Source organism: Mobula birostris, chromosome 12 (genome assembly GCF_030028105.1).
Source record: "Mobula birostris isolate sMobBir1 chromosome 12, sMobBir1.hap1, whole genome shotgun sequence".
NCBI classification, from domain to species: domain Eukaryota; kingdom Metazoa; phylum Chordata; class Chondrichthyes; order Myliobatiformes; family Myliobatidae; genus Mobula; species Mobula birostris.
The window spans coordinates 74345191-74364993 of NC_092381.1; the positions used below are offsets into that span (position 1 = coordinate 74345191).

General features: G+C 40.9%; 1 protein-coding gene across 3 annotated transcripts in view; it reads right to left on the minus strand.

The window, feature by feature from the left end:
• Nucleotides 1–6698: 6698 nt before the first annotated feature.
• The window catches only part of nr5a2 (nuclear receptor subfamily 5, group A, member 2), a 199350-nt gene continuing 186245 nt past the window's right edge, over nt 6699–19803 (minus strand). For 2 of the 3 annotated variants that reach the window (XM_072274144.1, XM_072274145.1), the window contains one exon: nt 6699–9219. In XM_072274144.1, the coding sequence (XP_072130245.1) occupies nt 8972–9219 (248 nt within the window). In that variant the 3' untranslated portion in view covers nt 6699–8971. The remainder of the gene's footprint in view (nt 9220–19803) is intronic. The other variant, XR_011888050.1, reaches the window with a different exon arrangement.

The window sequence follows — 19803 nt, forward strand, 5'->3', positions numbered from 1 at the left end:
TCTGTGGCCTTAAGTTATTGAATGACATAGTGCTAAATTGAACTGAACTGAGCTGAACTGAATATATCTGGCCTGTTTTGATGATTTCTGGTTTGGTGTTTTATATTCTGTCTTTTTCACTAATTTTTTTTTGACATTTGCGCAATTTGTTCTTTCTTTTTGCACATTGTGTGTTTGATGTTTTTCTTTGGACAGGTTCTGCGGTTTTCTTTCTTTATTTCGTGGTTGTCAGTGGGAAGACGAGTCTTGGGGTTCTTACTGCGCGCAGACTTTGATTATAAATGTACTTTGAATCTTTGAATCCTGTTCCTTTGCAGTGTAATCAAACCCATATTCTCCTTCATTTCAATGTTCAAAAAAACTGTGTCACTTTAAGCAAGGGAGGACAATCTTCCTCAGCTTAGAAATATTTGGATTAGGAGCAGAGTAGCACACTCAGCTCTTGAGCTGCTCCTCGATTCAGGAAAGTCCATGACTTACTTGTGGTAATCTCACTACAGATTCTGCCTCGTGAAAATTCCACGACCATGCTTCTCCTGCCTTCTGAGAGAATAGAATCTCACCTACTCTCATTCTTAAATGGACAATGCCGTATAAAATAGCGGCCCCGCTTCTAGATTCTACCACAGGAGGGAACATCCTCCCTGTCAAAACCCCTTAGGATCCTGTCTGTTTTAATCAAGTTGTCTGTCCGTCTTCTAAAGTGTAACTCACTTGAGCTGACCATCCTCACAATAGTAGATTGGTGTCACGTGTTCTTCAGAGGACATGCTGGGGAAAAAGTCCAGTCATCAGTTACAAGTCAACAGGAACAAACACAGTATGGTGGTGAGGTGAATAGGATGCCCTGGGTTCCAGTGGAGAGAGGGTTAGATAATATACTGGTTTTGCTACTGAAGCCTTGGACATAGGCATAGATGGCCTGAGCTTTTCAAGTAGGTTCATGGTCATGTGCAAGGAAGTATTAGGTGCACTGGGCAACTTGGTAGTTAGCTTGTACACAATGGCTTAGAAAATGGAGGAGTTTAGTTCCAACTTACATTGTGCCATTGTGCAGAACAGAGTTTCTAAAAAGACTGAAAAAAAACCCCAAAATAAAAGACTGATAACTGAGAATTGAGTTCACACTGAAGCCACCTTTTAAAAGATGACATCTTTTATTTAGTTGTTCTATTTTTTTGCAAAAGGATCTTTTTTTTGTCAATGTGCCCGCTTGGGCTTTCGATTGTAGGTAGCCTTGAATCTTTTATGTGGTGTCTGTACAATTTAAATGCCACTGTAAGGTTTAGTGACTGAAGAAGCTGAATTGTGTGTTTGTATTTTGAAACTGACAGATTGGTTTTCTAAAGCGTGTCCATTGTTCTGTTAATTAATGGAATGTTGGAAATGTTGTCGTAGGCTTCAGAGATTGTCACCACTGAATAGAAGAAAAATCTAAAGCTTTCATTAATACAATCCAAAGAACATCTCCAAATGCTCTGAATTTATTTTTATTGGTATTTGATGTAAACCAACATTACAAAATAGAACTTACTTTGTACCCATTATAATTTTATAATGACTTGTGTCATATGGAAGAGATTGAAAATGTGCTTTTTCAAAAAAGATGCGAGTTAATGTTTTAGCTAGCAACACATCATATTTCAAAAATATTGCCCAAACCTTAGATTTTGTACAGATAGCTGTTGTAATAGAATTATATTTTATTTTAGTGTGCATTATACAAATAGATGATTAACAAGCGTTCAAAGAATGCGGGGGGAAAAGTGATAATCAACGTTAGAGAATTGTGTTGGATATATTTTGCAGAAGCAGGTGGTAACTGTCAGTATATCTTTACCCAATTAAAAGGGATTGGACAGTTACCACTGGGAGTACAAATCACTCATCTGTGACTCTTTTGAAAGATAGTAATAGTTTCCGGGACATTTAAGCTCTTAAAGAGAAAGAAATGCTTCTCCTTGTCTTAATTCAACATATATTTTTTCAAAAAAATCTACCTACAGGGTTGCAAACCTGCCGGCCCGCTTCGCAGTGGACAGGAGAACATGGAGGATGCCTGCAGCCTACACGTTCCTTTAGAGCTTGAGGATCACGCTTGCTATTCGCTGAACGTCACATCTCTGAAGCGAGTTGGCAGCTTGTATTTGGACTGATTAAATCAAGATGACAGGTGTCCTTCCGACTTGCGTTGTGCACTAGTCTGGAAAGTGACAATGCTGTAATGGATCCTCTGTGTGTGGTGCAGTAAGCTCCTGAGTGTCTTTAAAGAAACTGATGAAGTCGATTGATAATGGGTGTTCTGTCATCATTAAGGTTGAGGCCACTCTCTGCTACCTAAAAGTTTTTTTGTCATTTATAAGATCAAGGAGGTTAGCCTCCAGTTTAGCTCCAGCTGTGCTTCACTTGACTTAAACACATCAGACAACAGTCCTCTGAGGAACGGCATATTGAGTTTTTGTTGTAAAATAGCATGAGCAAATATTATTCATCCAGCTCTTTTTCTTATATTTAGAATATGATTACTGATGGAAATGATTAATCAAGTTGAAGTCAGCAAAAAGTCATGACTGCATATGTTTTAGATGTGTCCTAAGACAATGGTCAAAGCATCACAATTTAATTAGCAGAAAGATCAGACACAATAGCAGACTGTTTAAAATAACTGGTGCAATGCATTCAGCCATCTTTAGTATCAATTAGAGGTGGTCCCAATGGATAGTAACTGGACATTGGCAATGCTATGTAAGCTTATCAAAAATTTTAAATAATTTAGTCAATGATAATATAAGGACCAGAACTAATTCTTCTTAGAAATGGACAGACAAGATTCACACCAGATCAAAATGAGGTTTTGCATGATGCACTCATTTTCTGATTTGATCACATGGTAATTTTATTTTATCAGATTTTTTTTTAGTTAGTATCTGTAGGATTGACTATGAAATATCTCATTTCTGGTAAAGGAATGTTGTAATACTGATGATGTGTTGATATTTGGGACGTGTAAAATTAATGATTGTCCTCATCTGTTTTTTATGATGGCTAAAGTATTTCATAATAATTGTAATTATGCTAAATTAACAGAAAATCATAACTCAAAGGACTAAAAACTCTCCACATAGTGACGAGGTTTATGGTATGTCACATTATTGTCACTTTCTACATGTCATACGTTTAAAAATGAATTGTAGCTGTTATGAATATATTGTAATAGGCTGTGTGTGTGACCCTGATTTTGGTTCTGTAGGAAGTGAAATCACTTGTCTATGTAGCATTCTTGAGTTTCGCCCAACTGTAGGTACTTATGTGCAGAAGTGCTTTTAGAGTTTTAAAGCATAACTAATTACTTCTGCATAGATTTTCAATGCTGTTAACTGTTCTAAAGTGAATAGACGTTGATGTGCCATTGGTTTTGAAAGGTAATCTGCACAAATACACTTGTAGATAGTATTCTAATATTATTGTAAAATAAGTGGCCCAAGACTATAATTTTCTAGTTAACTATGGAACAAATACAGGAGCTATAGATTAATGTTAGATTATATGATATTAACTAAGTAAACTAGACCCTTGAAACAATTGAAGAGAAAATGGACAATGCTTCATTTCAGCTTATTCTTGCAATCTTCTGATGCCTTCACGTATACATTCATTATCCCCAGAAAGAATGGAGATGAAAAACATAAAAGGCAAATCAAGTTAAGATTAGGATTAATGCTTGAAAGTGTTTCTTCATGAAGAATGTCAATTCTGTCTTATTGATCAACAAAATACTAATTTCCCCCTCAAAACCATTAAATTATTTCAAGTGCAAAACCAGGGTTTTTTGCCCTACATTTTTTGAATTCTGCTCATTCACAGACTACTTATTGTATAAAGAGTTCAATGATCTCAATCCTTAAGAATATCTTGTATCATTCCAAAACATATGTTCTATTTTTTTGTTACGCAATTTAATGTAAAGTAGTGCTTTTTGTTAGCTGTCTCTTTAGTTGCTAAGCTTGAACGCTGCTCCATCAGTCACCTTTGCTTAGCTGTAAAACCAAACAGGCCAACTTTGGTTTGTCATAGTGATCAAACAAGTAGTGAGCTTTCCAATTGTATTGCCTGTCCGATCAGCCTGAGATGACTGAATGCACATGTGAGTTGGGGTTCAGTAGCTTGACCCAGTGAGTGATGGCTAGGTTATTTTCTGGACATGAACTGTATTAGCCCGTGGTGCAGCTTAGCACTTCTTTTCTGTGTAGTTTCCACCCCATGGGTATTATGTGCTTCTTGGTGACCAAACTATGGTTTCACCAAAGCACTGTAATGCTAATTAGGTTGATTGCAGATCATTGTTATATTAGCTGAGCCAGGAAGTTAGAAATGACACTTGTCCCATCCTGGAGAGGGAAGATTATGATTGCTGCTCAAGATGTGCGTAGACTCAGTGAAAATCGGGTCAAATTGCCAACGACGCATTCCTACCCCAGTAACAAAGCTGGTTTACAGTATTTGACTAGTGGCCTTTTGAGTGAGGTCCTGTTAGCTGGTGCTTAAGAAAAGCTGTGCCTTAAACAGAATTCCAGATTTTGCAGAGTTGGAATGTGAAGAATCAGGTTTTGCGTGCAGGAATTTTAAAATTCTGGTTTCTGAAGAGACGTACATGTGGGCTCTTGGCACTGTGGGTGAATGTGCACACATTAGCTTGTGTTGTATGTATTGTTGCAATGATGGTGGCTTACAATGGGGACGAGGTGACCTCCTCGTCCCAAGTTGTGTACGTCCCTGCAAGGAAATGGGATAAGCAAGTCAAATAGAAAACTATTGTCTGCTAAAAGCTTTTAGGCAAGCAACAATTAAAATGACTGGAAAGACCAGAAAATCTGCAGATCCTGGAAATCCAAGCAATGCACACAAAATGCTGGAGGAACTCAGCAGACCAGGCGGCATCTATGGAAGAATAAACAGTCAACATTTCGGGCTGAGGCCCTTCATCATGACTAGAAAAAAATGAGAAGTTAGAGCAAGAAGGTGGGGGAAAGGGAGGAAGGTAGTAGGTGATACGCGAAACCGGGAGAGGGGAAGGGGTGAAGTAAAGAGCTGGGAAGTTGATAGGTGAAAGAGATAAAGGGGTGGAGAAGGGGGGAATCTGATAAGAGAGGGTAGAAAGGGAAGAGGGAGGTGATGGGCAGGTAAGCAGATGAGGTGAGAGGGAAACAGGAATGGAATGGTGAGGGGGGAAGGGCAATTACTGGAAGTTCAAGAAATCAACATTCATGCCATCAGGTTGGCGGCTACCCAGACGGAATATGAGATGTTGCTCCTCCAACCTGAGTGTAGCCTCTTCGTGACAGGAGAAGCCATGGACTGACATGTTAGAATGGGAATGGGAAGTAGAGTTGAAATGGGTGGCCTCAGGGTGTTCCTGCTTTTCTGGCAGACGGCGGGTAGGTGCTCGGCAAAGTGATCTCCCAATCTATATCGGGTCTCACTGATATACTGAAGGCCACACGGGGAGCACCAGATACAGTAGATAACCCCAAAAGACTCACAGGTGAAATGTAGCCTCTCCTGGAAGGACTGTCTGGGGCCCTGGATGGTAGTGAGGGAGGAGGTGCAGGGGCAGGTGAGGCACTTGTTCTGCTTGCAAGGATAAGTACCAGAAGGGAGATCAGTGGGGAGGGATGAATGGACAAAGGAATCGCATAGGGAGCGATTCTGGCGAGAAGTGGAAAGTGGGGAAGGTGGGGTGGAGGAAAAGATGTGCTTGGTGGTGGGATCCTATTGGAATGGCTGAAGTTATGGAGCCGGAGGCTGATGGGGTGGTAGGTGAGGACAAGAGGAACCCTGTCCCTGGTGGTGTGGTGGGAGGATGGAGTGAGGGCAAACATACAGGAAAAGGAAAAGATGTGGTTGAGGGCAGCATTGAAGGTGGTGGAAGAAAACCCCTTTTCTTTGAAGAAGGACATCTCATTAGTTCTGGAAAACTACTGGAAATCTGAATAAGGAAGATAGGTTGTTTCTTGAGAGGAGCCAAGAGATGACCTTACCTTTCTCATTCAGAAAGAGATTAGCCTGTTAAGCATTCTATCCACTTTCACTTCCAATCTGAGATTCCTGGTACTTATTGCTTTAAAAAAATCTGTACTAAGTCTTTTTGGGTTCAGAAATAAGGTAATCTGCTCGTATGCTTACATTTAGACTCAGTCCTATATCTTAAACTTTAATAGATAGCAAGTCCCACAATGGAAATTGATAGAAATATTTAATACATCAATGGAGAAAGCTGGCGACAGACACCCAGTTTAGGTTACAAAGACAGCTATTGATGGGAGAACTTATGAAATTAAACCCTAACCCTTGATGAGGCAAGTAATAAAGGATGTTTAAAAACCTGTTGGAACACATGATACTTTAGCATAGAATCTGGATGTGGCAGTCATGAATTGTTTTGCCCCCATGCTTTTGATGGTATGACAGTAACCGTCCACTTTATCATATATCTGAGTATGGGTGAGGGTGTCTGGGGGAGCAACTGGGTGGCAGTGTCTCTGTGTGTAACCTGAAAACATTTCCTTTTGTGGAATGAGGTCAGAGCACGTTACTTGCTATTGACTGCAAACAGTAGTATTTAATTTTTGTTTTATTTTCCTTTGGTAAAACCTGTTGCGGTGTAACACAAATAACATGACAAAGATCTTGGACTCAACAAATGATATGCCGTGCATATCATTATTTATTGAAATACTGAAAAATTCCATCAGTGTAAAGAAACTCTTGGCAAGAAGTGACATGACAGTACGTCATTCCACGTATTATATAGTACATTTAAAGTTACGAACCAAGTATCTGCACACTGAGCAGGAGTTGAATGGTCTGAAATCCAAGGCAGCTGCAGAACATTAGCAATACATAGAAAGTACTGACTAGACAGAATGTCTGTTCACACAAAGTAGTACAATAATAAAACAGTAGAAGCAACATTATTTTGTGTTCTCTGCATCCTTTTATATTTACTACCAGGGCTTGCCAGATAAATCATTTATCACAGCCTATTTCAGTGAAGTACAGTTTTGGGCAGTGTGAGAGGTACCCGGTGGCCTGGCAGAGTCCTTGAAATCCCAAGGTAGAACTGTTCTGATTGAATTCTGTGCAATACACCCATTTAATACTCTCCAAAATAATTGTAAACAACACAACAGAGAATTAGTTTCACAATGTTCTGTAAGACATCAGTAAAGGGATTTCCAGGCAGCTAAGAGTACAGCGAGGAGACACAAATCTACCCCTCTGTTATGTAGCAGATAAAGCTAGTTCAGTGCTTATGTCCATTGAAGTAAGTATCATGGTTTTACATTCTGCACTGCAGTGAGACCACGGAATACAGAAAACATAAGCTAACTACAGTCTTTGGTATAGAACATATAGTTTACAAGACAATTTATTATTTAATGCAAGATTTCAACTTTAAAGCTTTCTGCTTAGCTAAAGATGAAGCCATAGTTCACATCATTTGCAACAGATTTATCTTTTCTTTATATTATCAGATTCGTACAATATATATAATATATATTTAAATGAACTGCTTGATTCTTTTTAAGATATATGTTTGTCCCTGAACTGGCTGTAGCTGCAAATTTTTGAAAGGTGCTACAATGAACAAATATGCAATTATTTGGCTTTGTCATTCTTGCTCTCTTCCACAGAGATGAAACAATGGAGAAATAAATTAGTAACATAATTCTCTACAGCATAAACTATTGATGTACAATATAAACCGTACAATTCCAATAACAAAGCCAACAATCCTGAAAAAAATCTAATCGATTATACAATTCTACAAGTCATCATTGTGGCCGAAAATCTATCTGTTCAAATTAAAGTCTTAGTGAGATTCCCTTTTTGATTTTAGTGTCTCACGACATAAAAATTAAGTACTGGTAAAAAAGTTACCAATCAAACATAATTAAGGAAATCATTGCTTTGCAATTCATGTCATCACAGTTCTTTCCCACAGGAGCTAGTAAATGTAAACACCTTTGTTTGCAGAATTTACAGTATTAATACTTCAATTATATTCTCTCGCATATTCAGATTCACAGAAATAAGGCAATGCTCTACCTAACTGTGACATCACAAATTTAATACTACTATGCTAAGTATTAAGAGTTGTGAATGTGAGATGAGCTTTTGAAATCCCAGATCAAGTTATAGTTCACTTTTCCCTCTCCTTTTACTGTTCTGCAGCAGGCTTTGGTCTTCAAATAACGTACACGCTTTGGCAAAAAAATCCTAATGGGTACGTTAAGGTGGTTGTCAAACTAATTACTTGACAGATGGTTCCTTGAAGCCTTTGCAGGCCTCACACATAGATGGGCTCTTGTGATCTAAGTGAACAAATGGAGAAAGAAGCCATTCTATAGGCAAGCCTTCAGATCCCCTATCAGGTACCACACCGACGATCACTAGGGACATTGCTTTGGGGAGGAGGAGGGATCAAGTAGATTATGGCAGCTCATTACTAATACCAGGTTCGCTTCCTAACCCACATGCTTTGAAATCTCAGGGTTTCTTAGTGCACTTGAGCCCCCAACCGTATTGCCATTAGTGCCCAAACCACAAGCTTATTTTTTATATTTCCCAGAATTAGTGATCTAGCTGAAGAAATTAGAAGTGAGTGTGAGTTATTTATTTGATCGGTTTGACAAAGTGAACTCTATATGAGTAAGCGCTTCCTGAAAGGCCTCACAGAGGTTTCCTTTGCGGATGAGGGATGTGCAGTACTGTTGTTCTGGATTTACAGTTATCAGATTCCATGGCATTACCCTGATAGAACACTTGGCTTATGATGAACAGATCTCATTATAATGTCCCCTTTCCACTTAGTGCACCGAAATGTTTCTCGTCTCTCCCTTTTAAAATTACAGTTGCTTGGTGCAGCTTAGAATTTCTGCACAAGACGCAAAGGCCTCGGGGATGTAGTCTAGGCTCGCTTGGCATGCAGCATTTCAATGAGAAGGTTGTTGCAGGGTACATCTCCATTCAGGTGCTTGTAGTAGAGGTATTCTTCGGCCTGCATGCTGATGGCCCGAATTTCAGGTAATCGCAGGAGAAGCTGTCCAAACTTGTCCGTTTGCTGAGGATAGTTACATATCGTATAGTCTAGCAGTGCAGCATTAACTTGTTCCTGTACACTCTCAACCAGGTGGTAGTTCTCCAGGTTTTTTACATCTGAAAGAAACATCAGAACTATGATCAATAAAGAGGCTAAAGCAGTCAGAGGTGAATGAAGGGGGAGCGGGATGTGGGATGTGGTGGTGGCGAATGAGAGGAACGTAGCAATCCAGAAAGCACTTAAGTCTTAATTTGCAGTTGAGCCCATTCTAAAAGATGGAATGTGAAATCATTAGTTGTTTTGAAATGAAGAAGCCATAAATAAATAATCCTTGTTATTTAAAAGTAGAAAATTAGTGCAGCAGGTAAATACATAGGTGATGGCCCAACTTATCTAAATAATCTACTTAGTAACTGGGATCCAGTGACATTAAAATCCTTTCACTTTCAAGCAGTTATGGTTTGCAGGTTTGTGGAGATCATAACGCTGCTGCCTTTCACCTATGCATTTAGCAGGCAGAACAAACTGAGCTAAGGAACGTTAAGGTGCATTTGGTGTGACTTATATGCACATTAAACATATTAATCTCACAGTGTAATGTGTCTGAGCACGAGAAACCATGTTGGGAAATATTCTGACAGCTACGAAATCAAGAACCAGTCCCTTTTTGTGCCGCCTATACTTCCAACATAAATGAGTTTTAATGTCTGACTAATTTACTGATGAGTTTGAATGAATATCCAAACATTCTGTTGTAAATTACAGTTAAAACCCGACAACATTCTTGTTTCAGTCCGACAGGTCTAAATGATTCTGAAAGCCTTTGACCTGCACACACACTGCTAATGAACCATCTGGTACAGTCGGATAGCTTATAAAATAATCTTCAGCACAAGCCTTTGGACTGAGAAGCTTTTTGACTGATGAGTTGCAGGTAAATGAAGTGCAAGTCCTTCACAAGGGATGCTCTGTTGGAATACCCTTTGACCTTATGCCAACATTAAAAAGCACATTTGAAATTTCCCCGTTTTTAATGGCTGCTAAAGTGCTCCTAATTCTCACCGGTTTCTCATGGGTAAAAGGGCACTATGAAAGGGATTGTACATTAAAATAGTCTGTTTCACCTCCATCTATTGCCAGCGCTCAGTGACAATCAAAGTAATCATAAGCTTCCATAATCTCTATTGTAAATGTTCTGCTATGCTGTAATTACTGATTTTTAAAAAATGCTATTAAGTATCTAGTACATTGTATGCAAGGTCCCTGAGGAATGCTTTTCCTTGCTACTATTTAAGTGAAAGAGACTCTTTTATTGTAATCTAGACTGAAGCAGATAATTCTTCAAAGACGATTCTGGGATGCAGTTTTCTCGAGGCCTGTGGTACACCTTCGAATTTAGATAATATTCAAGGATTGGCCACTGATTCTTCCATCAATCAAATGTAGGGCGAAAAAAATTCAATCAATACCAGTCATTATTTGCTCCCTAGGTTATAAATACATTCTAAGACTCTATTGTTGTGGGAGCTGATCATCAACTACCCCCAACCTCCCTCTAATACATAAGAATCTGATACATAAGATTCAATTTTAGTCTTGCGCAGTGTTAAGATAGCTTTATGAATTGATTTGATGATTATTACTTCAGCTATATGAATGACTCTATTTATATCAGCATGATCGGTGTGGAAACATTCCAAGATAATCATTCCATATTTTCTGTTGAAAATTAAAGGGAAGTGCATAAAAATGAGGCAACTACAACCAAAAGCCTGGAGAAGAGTTTTCAGAGCAAAATTAAAATTGTGAATTACTGTTAATCATAGCCAGTAGGGAAGCATTGTTTCTCCTGAATCACTGTCTGTGTTATCCTTTATAATCCATTAAATATTATTCACTTAGGGATTAATTAACATTTATTTGCGAAATCCAGTCCCTCTAAATTATTGTGTTGTCTATCCACAGAAGTTAATAGTGCAGACCATTGATGTTGCTAAATCTATTGTTCAACACATGATGCCAGCAATATATACTATACAGTGTGTCTGTTTGTAAGTTTTATTGGGTGTGTTTGAAATGCTCCATCCAAATGGTAGAATTTTACATGGGACACAACAAAGTTAAACAAAATAATTTCTGTATCTAACTAATGCAAATTGCTATTTTGAGCATTCAAACTTCACAGCAACCTAACAGTGCATGGATCACTTTCCTTTCCCTGCTGACTTGTGTATATCATCATTCTTACATGTTATTTGAAGACATAGTGTCAGGAAATGTAGAAGAGGTTTGACCCAAAAGCAGAGCATCAGAGATGGTTCAGCGATGAGCGGTAACTTAAATATCAGACTGCAAAATAATAAGCTATGGGAGGCCACAGAATGAGAGAGAACAGATACTAATCACCACAGGTAACAAGGTGCCTGAAGGCTAGGAGCAACTGGTGGAGGCTAGCTGGTTCAATGGGAGAACAAGGATGTGAGCTGGGTTTAAATAGGCTGCAGGTGTGAGTTGGAAATGAGTGGCAGGTGACTCCTGTTAGTTGGGTGGAGACTGCGAGATGCCTGGCTGTGTAGGCCTTGATAGAAAGCCCTCTCCTACAGCTGGCACTCGACGTTCCAGGACGATCCAGATGGATCCAGTGGAACTCCTTGATGATGGATCCAAGATGAAACAGAATGGCACCCAAGACCTCTCCTCTGGGCCGCATCCTTCCTCGTCAACCAGATACTGCACACACTGTTCGCCATGATGTGAATTCATCAGATAGTGAACAGTGTACACAGGACCACCTTCCATCATCCTACTTTCTGGAGGTGCAGGCTCAATGGGTTGAGTGGTCTATGGACAACAGGTTTGAGGTAAGACACGTGGAAGGTAGGTGAGACCCTGAGGATCAATGGCAGCAGGAGATGTTAAGTGACTGAACTGAGTTGATGGGTAATCTTGAAGGGACCAAGGAATAGGGGTAAGAACTGCCAGAAATAGTGCATGGGCGGATCCCCTGTGTACAGCCAGACACGGTCTCCTGGCTGGAATGGTCTAGCTAGGTGCAGCTGGTGGTAGTAGGAGTAGCTGGCAGTTAGTTTGGCCCTCCATGCCCTCTGCCAAGCATTCTGGCAATGGTGAACCAAGACCCAGTCAGTTGGGACCTCCACTGTTGTCTCCTCTGCTCGGAACAATGGGTGTGGGTAGCCATGAAGTACTTCGAAGGGTGGCAGAAGAGATGTGTATATTGTAGGACAGTTTGCCCCCCAAAACAGACCCTCTTCCATATGGAAGGACTGGAGGTGGCGAAGCAGCACAGAGACCCCTCCATTTGCTGATTAGCCCTTTCTGACCGACCGCTGGTCTGTAGATGATAGCCGGAGGACAAACTCACTGAGGTGCAGAGGAGGGAGGAGAAGGTTTTCCAGAAGTGAGAGACACATTGTGGTCTGATACGAATGTCCTGTGGGAAATCGTGGCAGCGTTTTGAAGAATCAGGTCCACCATTCATTGGCGGGTTAGAGAGGTCAATGAAGTGGGTGCTTTGGAACTGGTCCACCACTGTCATGATCACATGGCCCCATCAGGAGGTGGTAAAACTGTGAAGAATTCCATGATGTGGGACCCCGGGCATCCAGGCACGGTCAGTGACTGCAGGAGCCCAGAGGGCTGCTGGGTGCAGGGATTAGACTGGGCACATTGAAGGTCAAACTGATGTACATCTGAAATCAGGACAGTTGGAGATTTTGAAAGACATTGCCGAGTATTCCCAGAGGCCAGTGGGTGTTGAAAACACTGTTTTCCACTCATCTGCCTGGTAGATACTGATCGGGTTCTATGCACTCCGTAGATCCAGTCTGGTGAAGATCTGGGCCCAGGAGATTATTTTGAATGTGCTATCCATCAAGGGGAGAGAGTAACGTTTCTCAATGGTGATTTCGATGAGCCCACGGTAGTTGATGCAGGGATGGAGACTCCCATCTTTCTTTTTGACAAAGAATGCTGCACCAGCTGGGGCCTGGGTTGGTCAAATGAGGCCTTGTTGTAGTGCTTCAGCGATACAGTCATTCCTGGCTTGGGTGTCAAGAAGGGAGAGGGAGAACAGAGGACTTGGGGAGGGGTCAATCACAGTTGTGTGGTCTGTGAAATGGCAGGGTGCTGGCTAAATTATGATACGTCTGAAGGAGTTTAGTGAGGTCAGAGGTTTTCTCCATCTCCACGGATTTACAGGGTGAAGTCAGCTAAGGTTGCAGGCAGGTGGGTCCCCCAGCTCAGCGGTGACCCGGATGACCAGTCAAAATGAGGGCCGTGAGTAGAGATCAGGGCTAATCCAAGATGAGAGGAGTGTTGGAGTTGATAAGGAGCAATGTGATGGATTCGGGATGCTTGCTGATGCTGGTGTGTACAGGCCGTGTGCATGCTCTGATCATCCCGTATCCCCAGGGGCATCCATCCATCAATGGCCATGATGCAGAAGGGGTGAGAGACAGGCTCAGTAGGGACTCCAAGCTGCACATACAGAGTCCAGAAAATTGCTTGCTGCGCTGGAATCCAGCAGAGTCTCCTGTGCATGTAGAGCCACCAGGGTGTGGAGGTGGACAGAGAGAGTGAGTCGAGCTATAGTGATGGAATGAGGGGCTTGAGGGGGGGAGCTTACCAGTTAGAGGGCCCCTCGTCTCTACCTGGTAGTGCCGTTTACCCGGGAGCTTACCAGTTAGAGGGCCCCTCGTCTCTACCTGGTAGTGCCGATTACCCGTCGCCGTGGGGATTTGATGCATAGTAAGCGCACAAGTGGCTTCTCTGCTGACATTCATGCTCTGGGGGTTGGGGTGGGGGTGTGAATAAGGGAGTTGTCACTAACTGCGTAGTTCTAGTTCTGCAGGCATTGCTGATTGGTGGTCCTGCAGCCTGAAATAGTTCTGGGAATGGAACTGGTGTTCCGGCTGGGGATTTGGAGGGTTGTTCCCTAAGATGCTTGTCAATACGGAGAACAATAAGGGTTTCGAGGTCAGTGGGCATCTCCTGGACAGAAAGCTCATCTTTCAAATGCTCCGAGAAGCTGTGACAGTAATGTTCCAGTGGTGCTTCTGCATTCCGGTTGCACTCTGCCACGAGGGTCCTGAGTTCTGCGGTGTAATTCAGCACCGAGAGTAAGCCTTAATGCAGCCGATGTATCTGATCTGCTGCCTCCCTTCCATGTCCCAGACGGTCAAAAACTCAACACATCTCAGCACTGAATTCCTCATTTTTATTGCAAATGGTTTTATTGTCCCTGTTAGAGATGGCCCAGGTCAGAGCTTGCCCAGTCTAGAGAGAAATGACAGAATAAATCTTGACCCGGTCTATAGAATACAGAGATGGCTGGAGTTCATAGTGTAAGCACTGGGAGATGTGGGATCCATTGAAGCATTCAGGCACCGGAATCTGGGGCTTCAAGGGAAGAGATTAGCTGCCGTTTGGTTGCTGTATGAGATGGATAGTTGGTTGAGATTGGTGAATAGATTGTCAACGGTTTCCTGCAGCTTCTGGATTGTGTTCTCATGTTGACGGACAATTTCCTTTAGGCAAGCAAATTTTGGTGGATCAATCATGGGCTCACCATCCTGTCAGGAAATGTAGAAGAGGCTTGACCCCAAAGCACAGCAGAGGAGATGAATCGGTGATGATCTCTAACTTTATTAACAGACTGCAAAAATAACAAGCCATGAGGGGCCAGAGAACAAGAGAGAACAGATACTCTATAGGCAACAAGGGAACTGAAGGCTAGGAGCAACTAGCTGAGGTGGGCTGGTTCGATGGGTGAGCTAGGACTGTGGATGAGAGCTGGGTTTAAATAGGCTGCAGGTGACAAATTGGAAATGAGTGGCAGGCGACTCCAGTTAGCTGGGTGGAGACAGGGAGGCCTGTGCAGGCCTAACACATTGGAGTCTTATTGCCAGTTTTTATTTGATGAATATCATGCTTGTTTTATTTTTCTTTTAAAAGTTGTAAGGGATGGAGGGCTACAAACTCCTAGTGCTGCAGGTTACAGGAGTACTGGCAATATTGCCAGTCTGCTTGCTGGAGCCCCTGAATAAGAAGCAGAATTTTCTAAATATGTGGATACTTGGTGAGGTAAAAGTTTGATTATTCTTTCAGGCTTGTTCCACTCATAACCTACTTGTGAGTTTGATTGTGTGGAGTATATCATGTCCTCGAATTATTAAGCCATGCCTTAAATAGTGGTATAACATCAGAAACTACCTTGTCCGCTGTTATCAATTTTGTTGCTTTACTAAAAGATTATTCTGAGTATTTGGGTATTCACTGGAGAGTTTGGCAATTTTGCCCTCTCACCCTATTTTAAAGGCCACTTGTTCACCTCACCTTCTATACTGTTAATTTTTTTCCTCTAGTGAATCTTCCTTTTTTTTTACACCTACCCCCACCCAATGTCTCAAATTAACCTGGTTATTTAAAAACTTTTCTAGAATAATTCAATATTTTATGAAGTGAGTAGCTTGATTGTAGACTTTGTCTACTGGTATTTTCCGTGCATCCTCATCTCAACATAATTTGATGCTCCCCATGTGCATCATAATGCCCAACATGTTTTATTGATAATTTCTCAAAGATTGGTGTAATGTTAATGATCACTAGAAAACTTTTCAGTGTTTAATTTGCCAGTGAAGATTTATGTTTTGCTTTCATTTGATATTTTCTTGCAGGTAGACCAGCTCGCCTTGAGTCACTGAGCTGTGTGGTTGTATCTCACAGGATTGTGTTTCCCTCAATTCCACAAACTAATGACTTAATACAAAATAGGACCCTTACATATTAATGATTATCAGTTCATATATGCATTATCCTCTATTCAAGACTGCATTAAGAATCTTCTGCTACATCCCAGCCCATCTGCATAATTGATTATCTTTAGATAGACTGGGGTCAATTTACTTTCAACTCATTATCTTCCCACAGAGCTTCACCTCATCAGCAATTTTAATCATACCACCATTCTGTAATATTCATAAGTATTGTAAGCAACAGAGATCCTGGAATTTACAGCATCATTTTCCACCTATCATTACTTCAGTGTTACGCTAGTTCTGAGACCGGGCAATCTTATCATCTGCCTTACAAACCACAACCTTCTTATTAATCCCACAATGGAAATTTGTTGAACATAGTTTGAAAATCCATGTAAACTTCTTCAATTATCAACTACCATCTCTTTGGCCCAAATTCTATGTCACCTCCTGCAATATGCAACCCACTACAAGTGTTCGGCTTGTAATGTCAAGGTGAACGTTTTATTTCTCCTTTGTACATAGTTACTGGTTTGGTTATCCTGAGTTGGCCAATATTTATCTGAAAAACAGCTCTGATTATCTCTCAATTTATTTTTTTTTTACAGCTCAGTTTAGTAGCCTTTTTGTTACTTTGCAACTGCTGGCTTTTTTGATGTTTTGTCCACATTCCTTATTTAATGGCTTACGTCTTGTTATTTTACTCTATCAAAAGGCAAGTGGAATTTAGTTTACTGTTAAGTAGTAATCAGTATATTCTTCCTGCTTCAAGCTATAAATATGGCTTTCTATTTAATTTTTCCTCAGCCTCAGCTTGGAGCTTTGACACCTTTTTGCATTATGGTCCAGATTGTAGGTTTTCATGTGGCTTTCTTTGTCATATGTTTGTGCATGAGTGCTTGTTAACATTTAATAACTTGCAGTGTATTTATTTCTATACTGTAGTTTCTTTGTCTGCAAAGCTAAGGTGCAACTCAGTCAGTACATGTTCGCATCAGTTTGCAGTATAAAAGGAAATTAGTTTCTCCGGTTAGCAGACGATTTCCCTCCACACCTCTCTGATGTAGTGGGGAACCACATACGAGGCAAGTTACAGCAATGGTCTGCCATTGCCTTCTGCCAGGTTAGTTTCCAAAGAGATCACCAGCTCGTAATCCAGCATAGATGGAAGCATGCAGGGGAGCCGGCTGGATTCGAACTCGGGATCTTTCATCCTGAAGTCTGATGCTGATGTCACTACGCCATCAGCCGGGTCAAAAGGAAAGTATCTACTCAAATTCCTTTGTTACTTTTTTAAATACCTTGCTTGCTGATACAGGCTGAATCCGTTTAACCTGTACTATAATGAACATATAGTAAATTGGCTGTAATCGTAAGATTTTTCACCTCATTCTTGACCTCTGAAGAACCTTATGGACAATATCAGCTTCAGTTCTCCAAAATGTTTTTCTCTCCAAAGATGCAGCCTGACCTGCCAAGTGTTTCCTAGCATTTTCTGTTTTCACTACCACAGTACTGTTGGTGCCAGTGTGAAGGCAAATATTCATACCTAAACTTTACAGACAGCAGCATGCCAGTAACTACCACTCTTCTCTGAATAAGTTCTGTAGTAACCCAATGCAGGATTCCACTGAAGTCCAACATCAGAGCGTAGCCAAAAACTCCCAAGCTGATAGTTTGGAACTTCAGGGATCCTACTAAATACACAATTAAAAAATCCAGAACAAATTGCATTGATGCTTAAGTGACAATGGTTACATACTAAACTGCTGGCCTTCTCCATAAAGTTTGGCTGAAATGCCTCCCAGACTGAATGTCACATCCAAGGCTAATTCTCATCTTGGTGCTGTCCACGTATTTATTAAAGGTGACTGAGTAATGCCCAGAAGAAACAACCTTGTCCATGTTACTAGATTGTGAAGGCTAATTGCTGCATTTGCATTAGCTATATGATCAGGATAGATAAGCTGCCTAGAATCTGGAACTTTTCCTCTCAGTTCACCTCAATTTATCAGAATCAGATATATATATATATATATATATATACTGAGGAAGTGTTCATAGGTTCACTGTCCATTCAAAATCTGATGGTGGAGGGGAAGAAGCTGGTCCTTAAGTGTTGAGTGTGTGTCTTCAAGAACCTGTAACTCCTCTTTGATGGTAACGATGAGAAGAAGGCAGAATAAGAATGAGATCTACAGGAAAGGTGCTTTGTTATTCAATGAAGCAAATCAAATATTCTTTTATCATAAACACAAGAGATTCTGCAGATGCTGGAAATCCAGAGTAACACATACAAAATGCTAGAGGGACTCAGCAGGTCAGGTAACATCTACGGAAAGGAGTAAACGGTTGATGTTTGCGGACAAGACCCTTCGGCGGGTACTGGTGAAGGGACAACTGTTTATTCCTCTCCATAGATGCTGCCTGACATGCTGAGTACTTCCAGCATTTGTATTTTATTTACTTACTGATTCAGCATAGAGTAGGCTATTCCAGCACTTTGAGCCATGCCATCCTAGAAAAACTACAACCCCAGTTAATCTTAACCTAATCATGGGACAATTTGCAAAGGACGGAGTAACACATACAATCTACCTAGCATGACTTTGGACTGTGGGAGGAAACTGGAGCACCTGGGGAAAAACCCAAGCATTCCACAGGGAGGATGTAGAGAGACTCTTTACAGAATGGCATTGGAATTGAACTTTGAACTCTGGAATACCCTGAGCTGTAATAGCGCTGTGCTAATTGCTACGCTGCCCTGGCCCCCGTTGTATGTGTTACTCTGTCCTTTCACCTATGATTTATAAAAACAGGGAATTCCAGGATTCTTCTGGGGGCAATGAATTGGAGAGGAACTTGAAAATAAAGGAAATGTATTATGAGTTAGAGATATCAGGTTTTGAAGTGCTAGTGTAGAAGCCTTGGTGAATTGCTGCACTTAAATTGAATTAATTCAATTGGCTAGTTAATGGTTCAGTGTTAATGGAGTTGAATAGGATACTGAAATGGTTTATCCAGTCCTTACTTCTGCCTTAAAATGTTCTCAAGTGCTTCATTCTTAATGTGGCAATTTCTTGTTTGGAGGGTGTTTCAAAGACGTTTCTTTTAAATGTTTAACTGTTTGCCGCAGTTTCTGATTGGATCTCAGAAGACTGCAGAGCTTTGATCTGAGTATTTATCCTATCTGTAACATGTGTGGTCCTGTTGCAGCTTGACCAGTTTTGAACCTCATTTTTGGCAACATGATATGTTTCTGGGATGCCTTCAACTTTCCTGACTCAACAGGAAATGATGACAGGAGTGCAAGAGGTAAAGTTCAAAGTAAAATTTTATCATCCAAGTGCATATATGTCACCATATACAGCCCTGAAATTAATTTTCTTGTGGGCATACTCACTATAGAGTCATTAATGGAAAGTACAGCCCATCTATAGTCCATGCTGAACCATTTAAACTGCCTACTGCAATTGAATAATATCTCGAATATAGAATAACTATAACAGAATCAATAAAACACCATCCAACTGAAGTGTTCAACCAGAGTGCAGAAGACAACAAACTGTGCAAATACAAAAAGAAGAAACAATAATAACTAAATAAAGAAGCAAGCAATAAATATCGAGAACATGAGATGAAGAGTCCTTGAATTTGAGTCCATTGGTTGTGGGAACATTTCAATGATGGGGCATGTGAAGTTATTCACATTGGTTCTAAAGCCTGATGGTTGAGGGGTCGTGACTACTCCTGAACCTGGTGTTGGAAGCCCTATACAACCTTCCTGATGGCAGCAACAAGGTGAGAGCATGACCTGGGTGGTGGGGGTCCTTGATGATGGATGCTGCTTTCCTGCAACAGTATTTCATGTAGATGTACTCAATGGCTGGGAGAGGTTTACCCATGATAGACTGGGCCATAGCT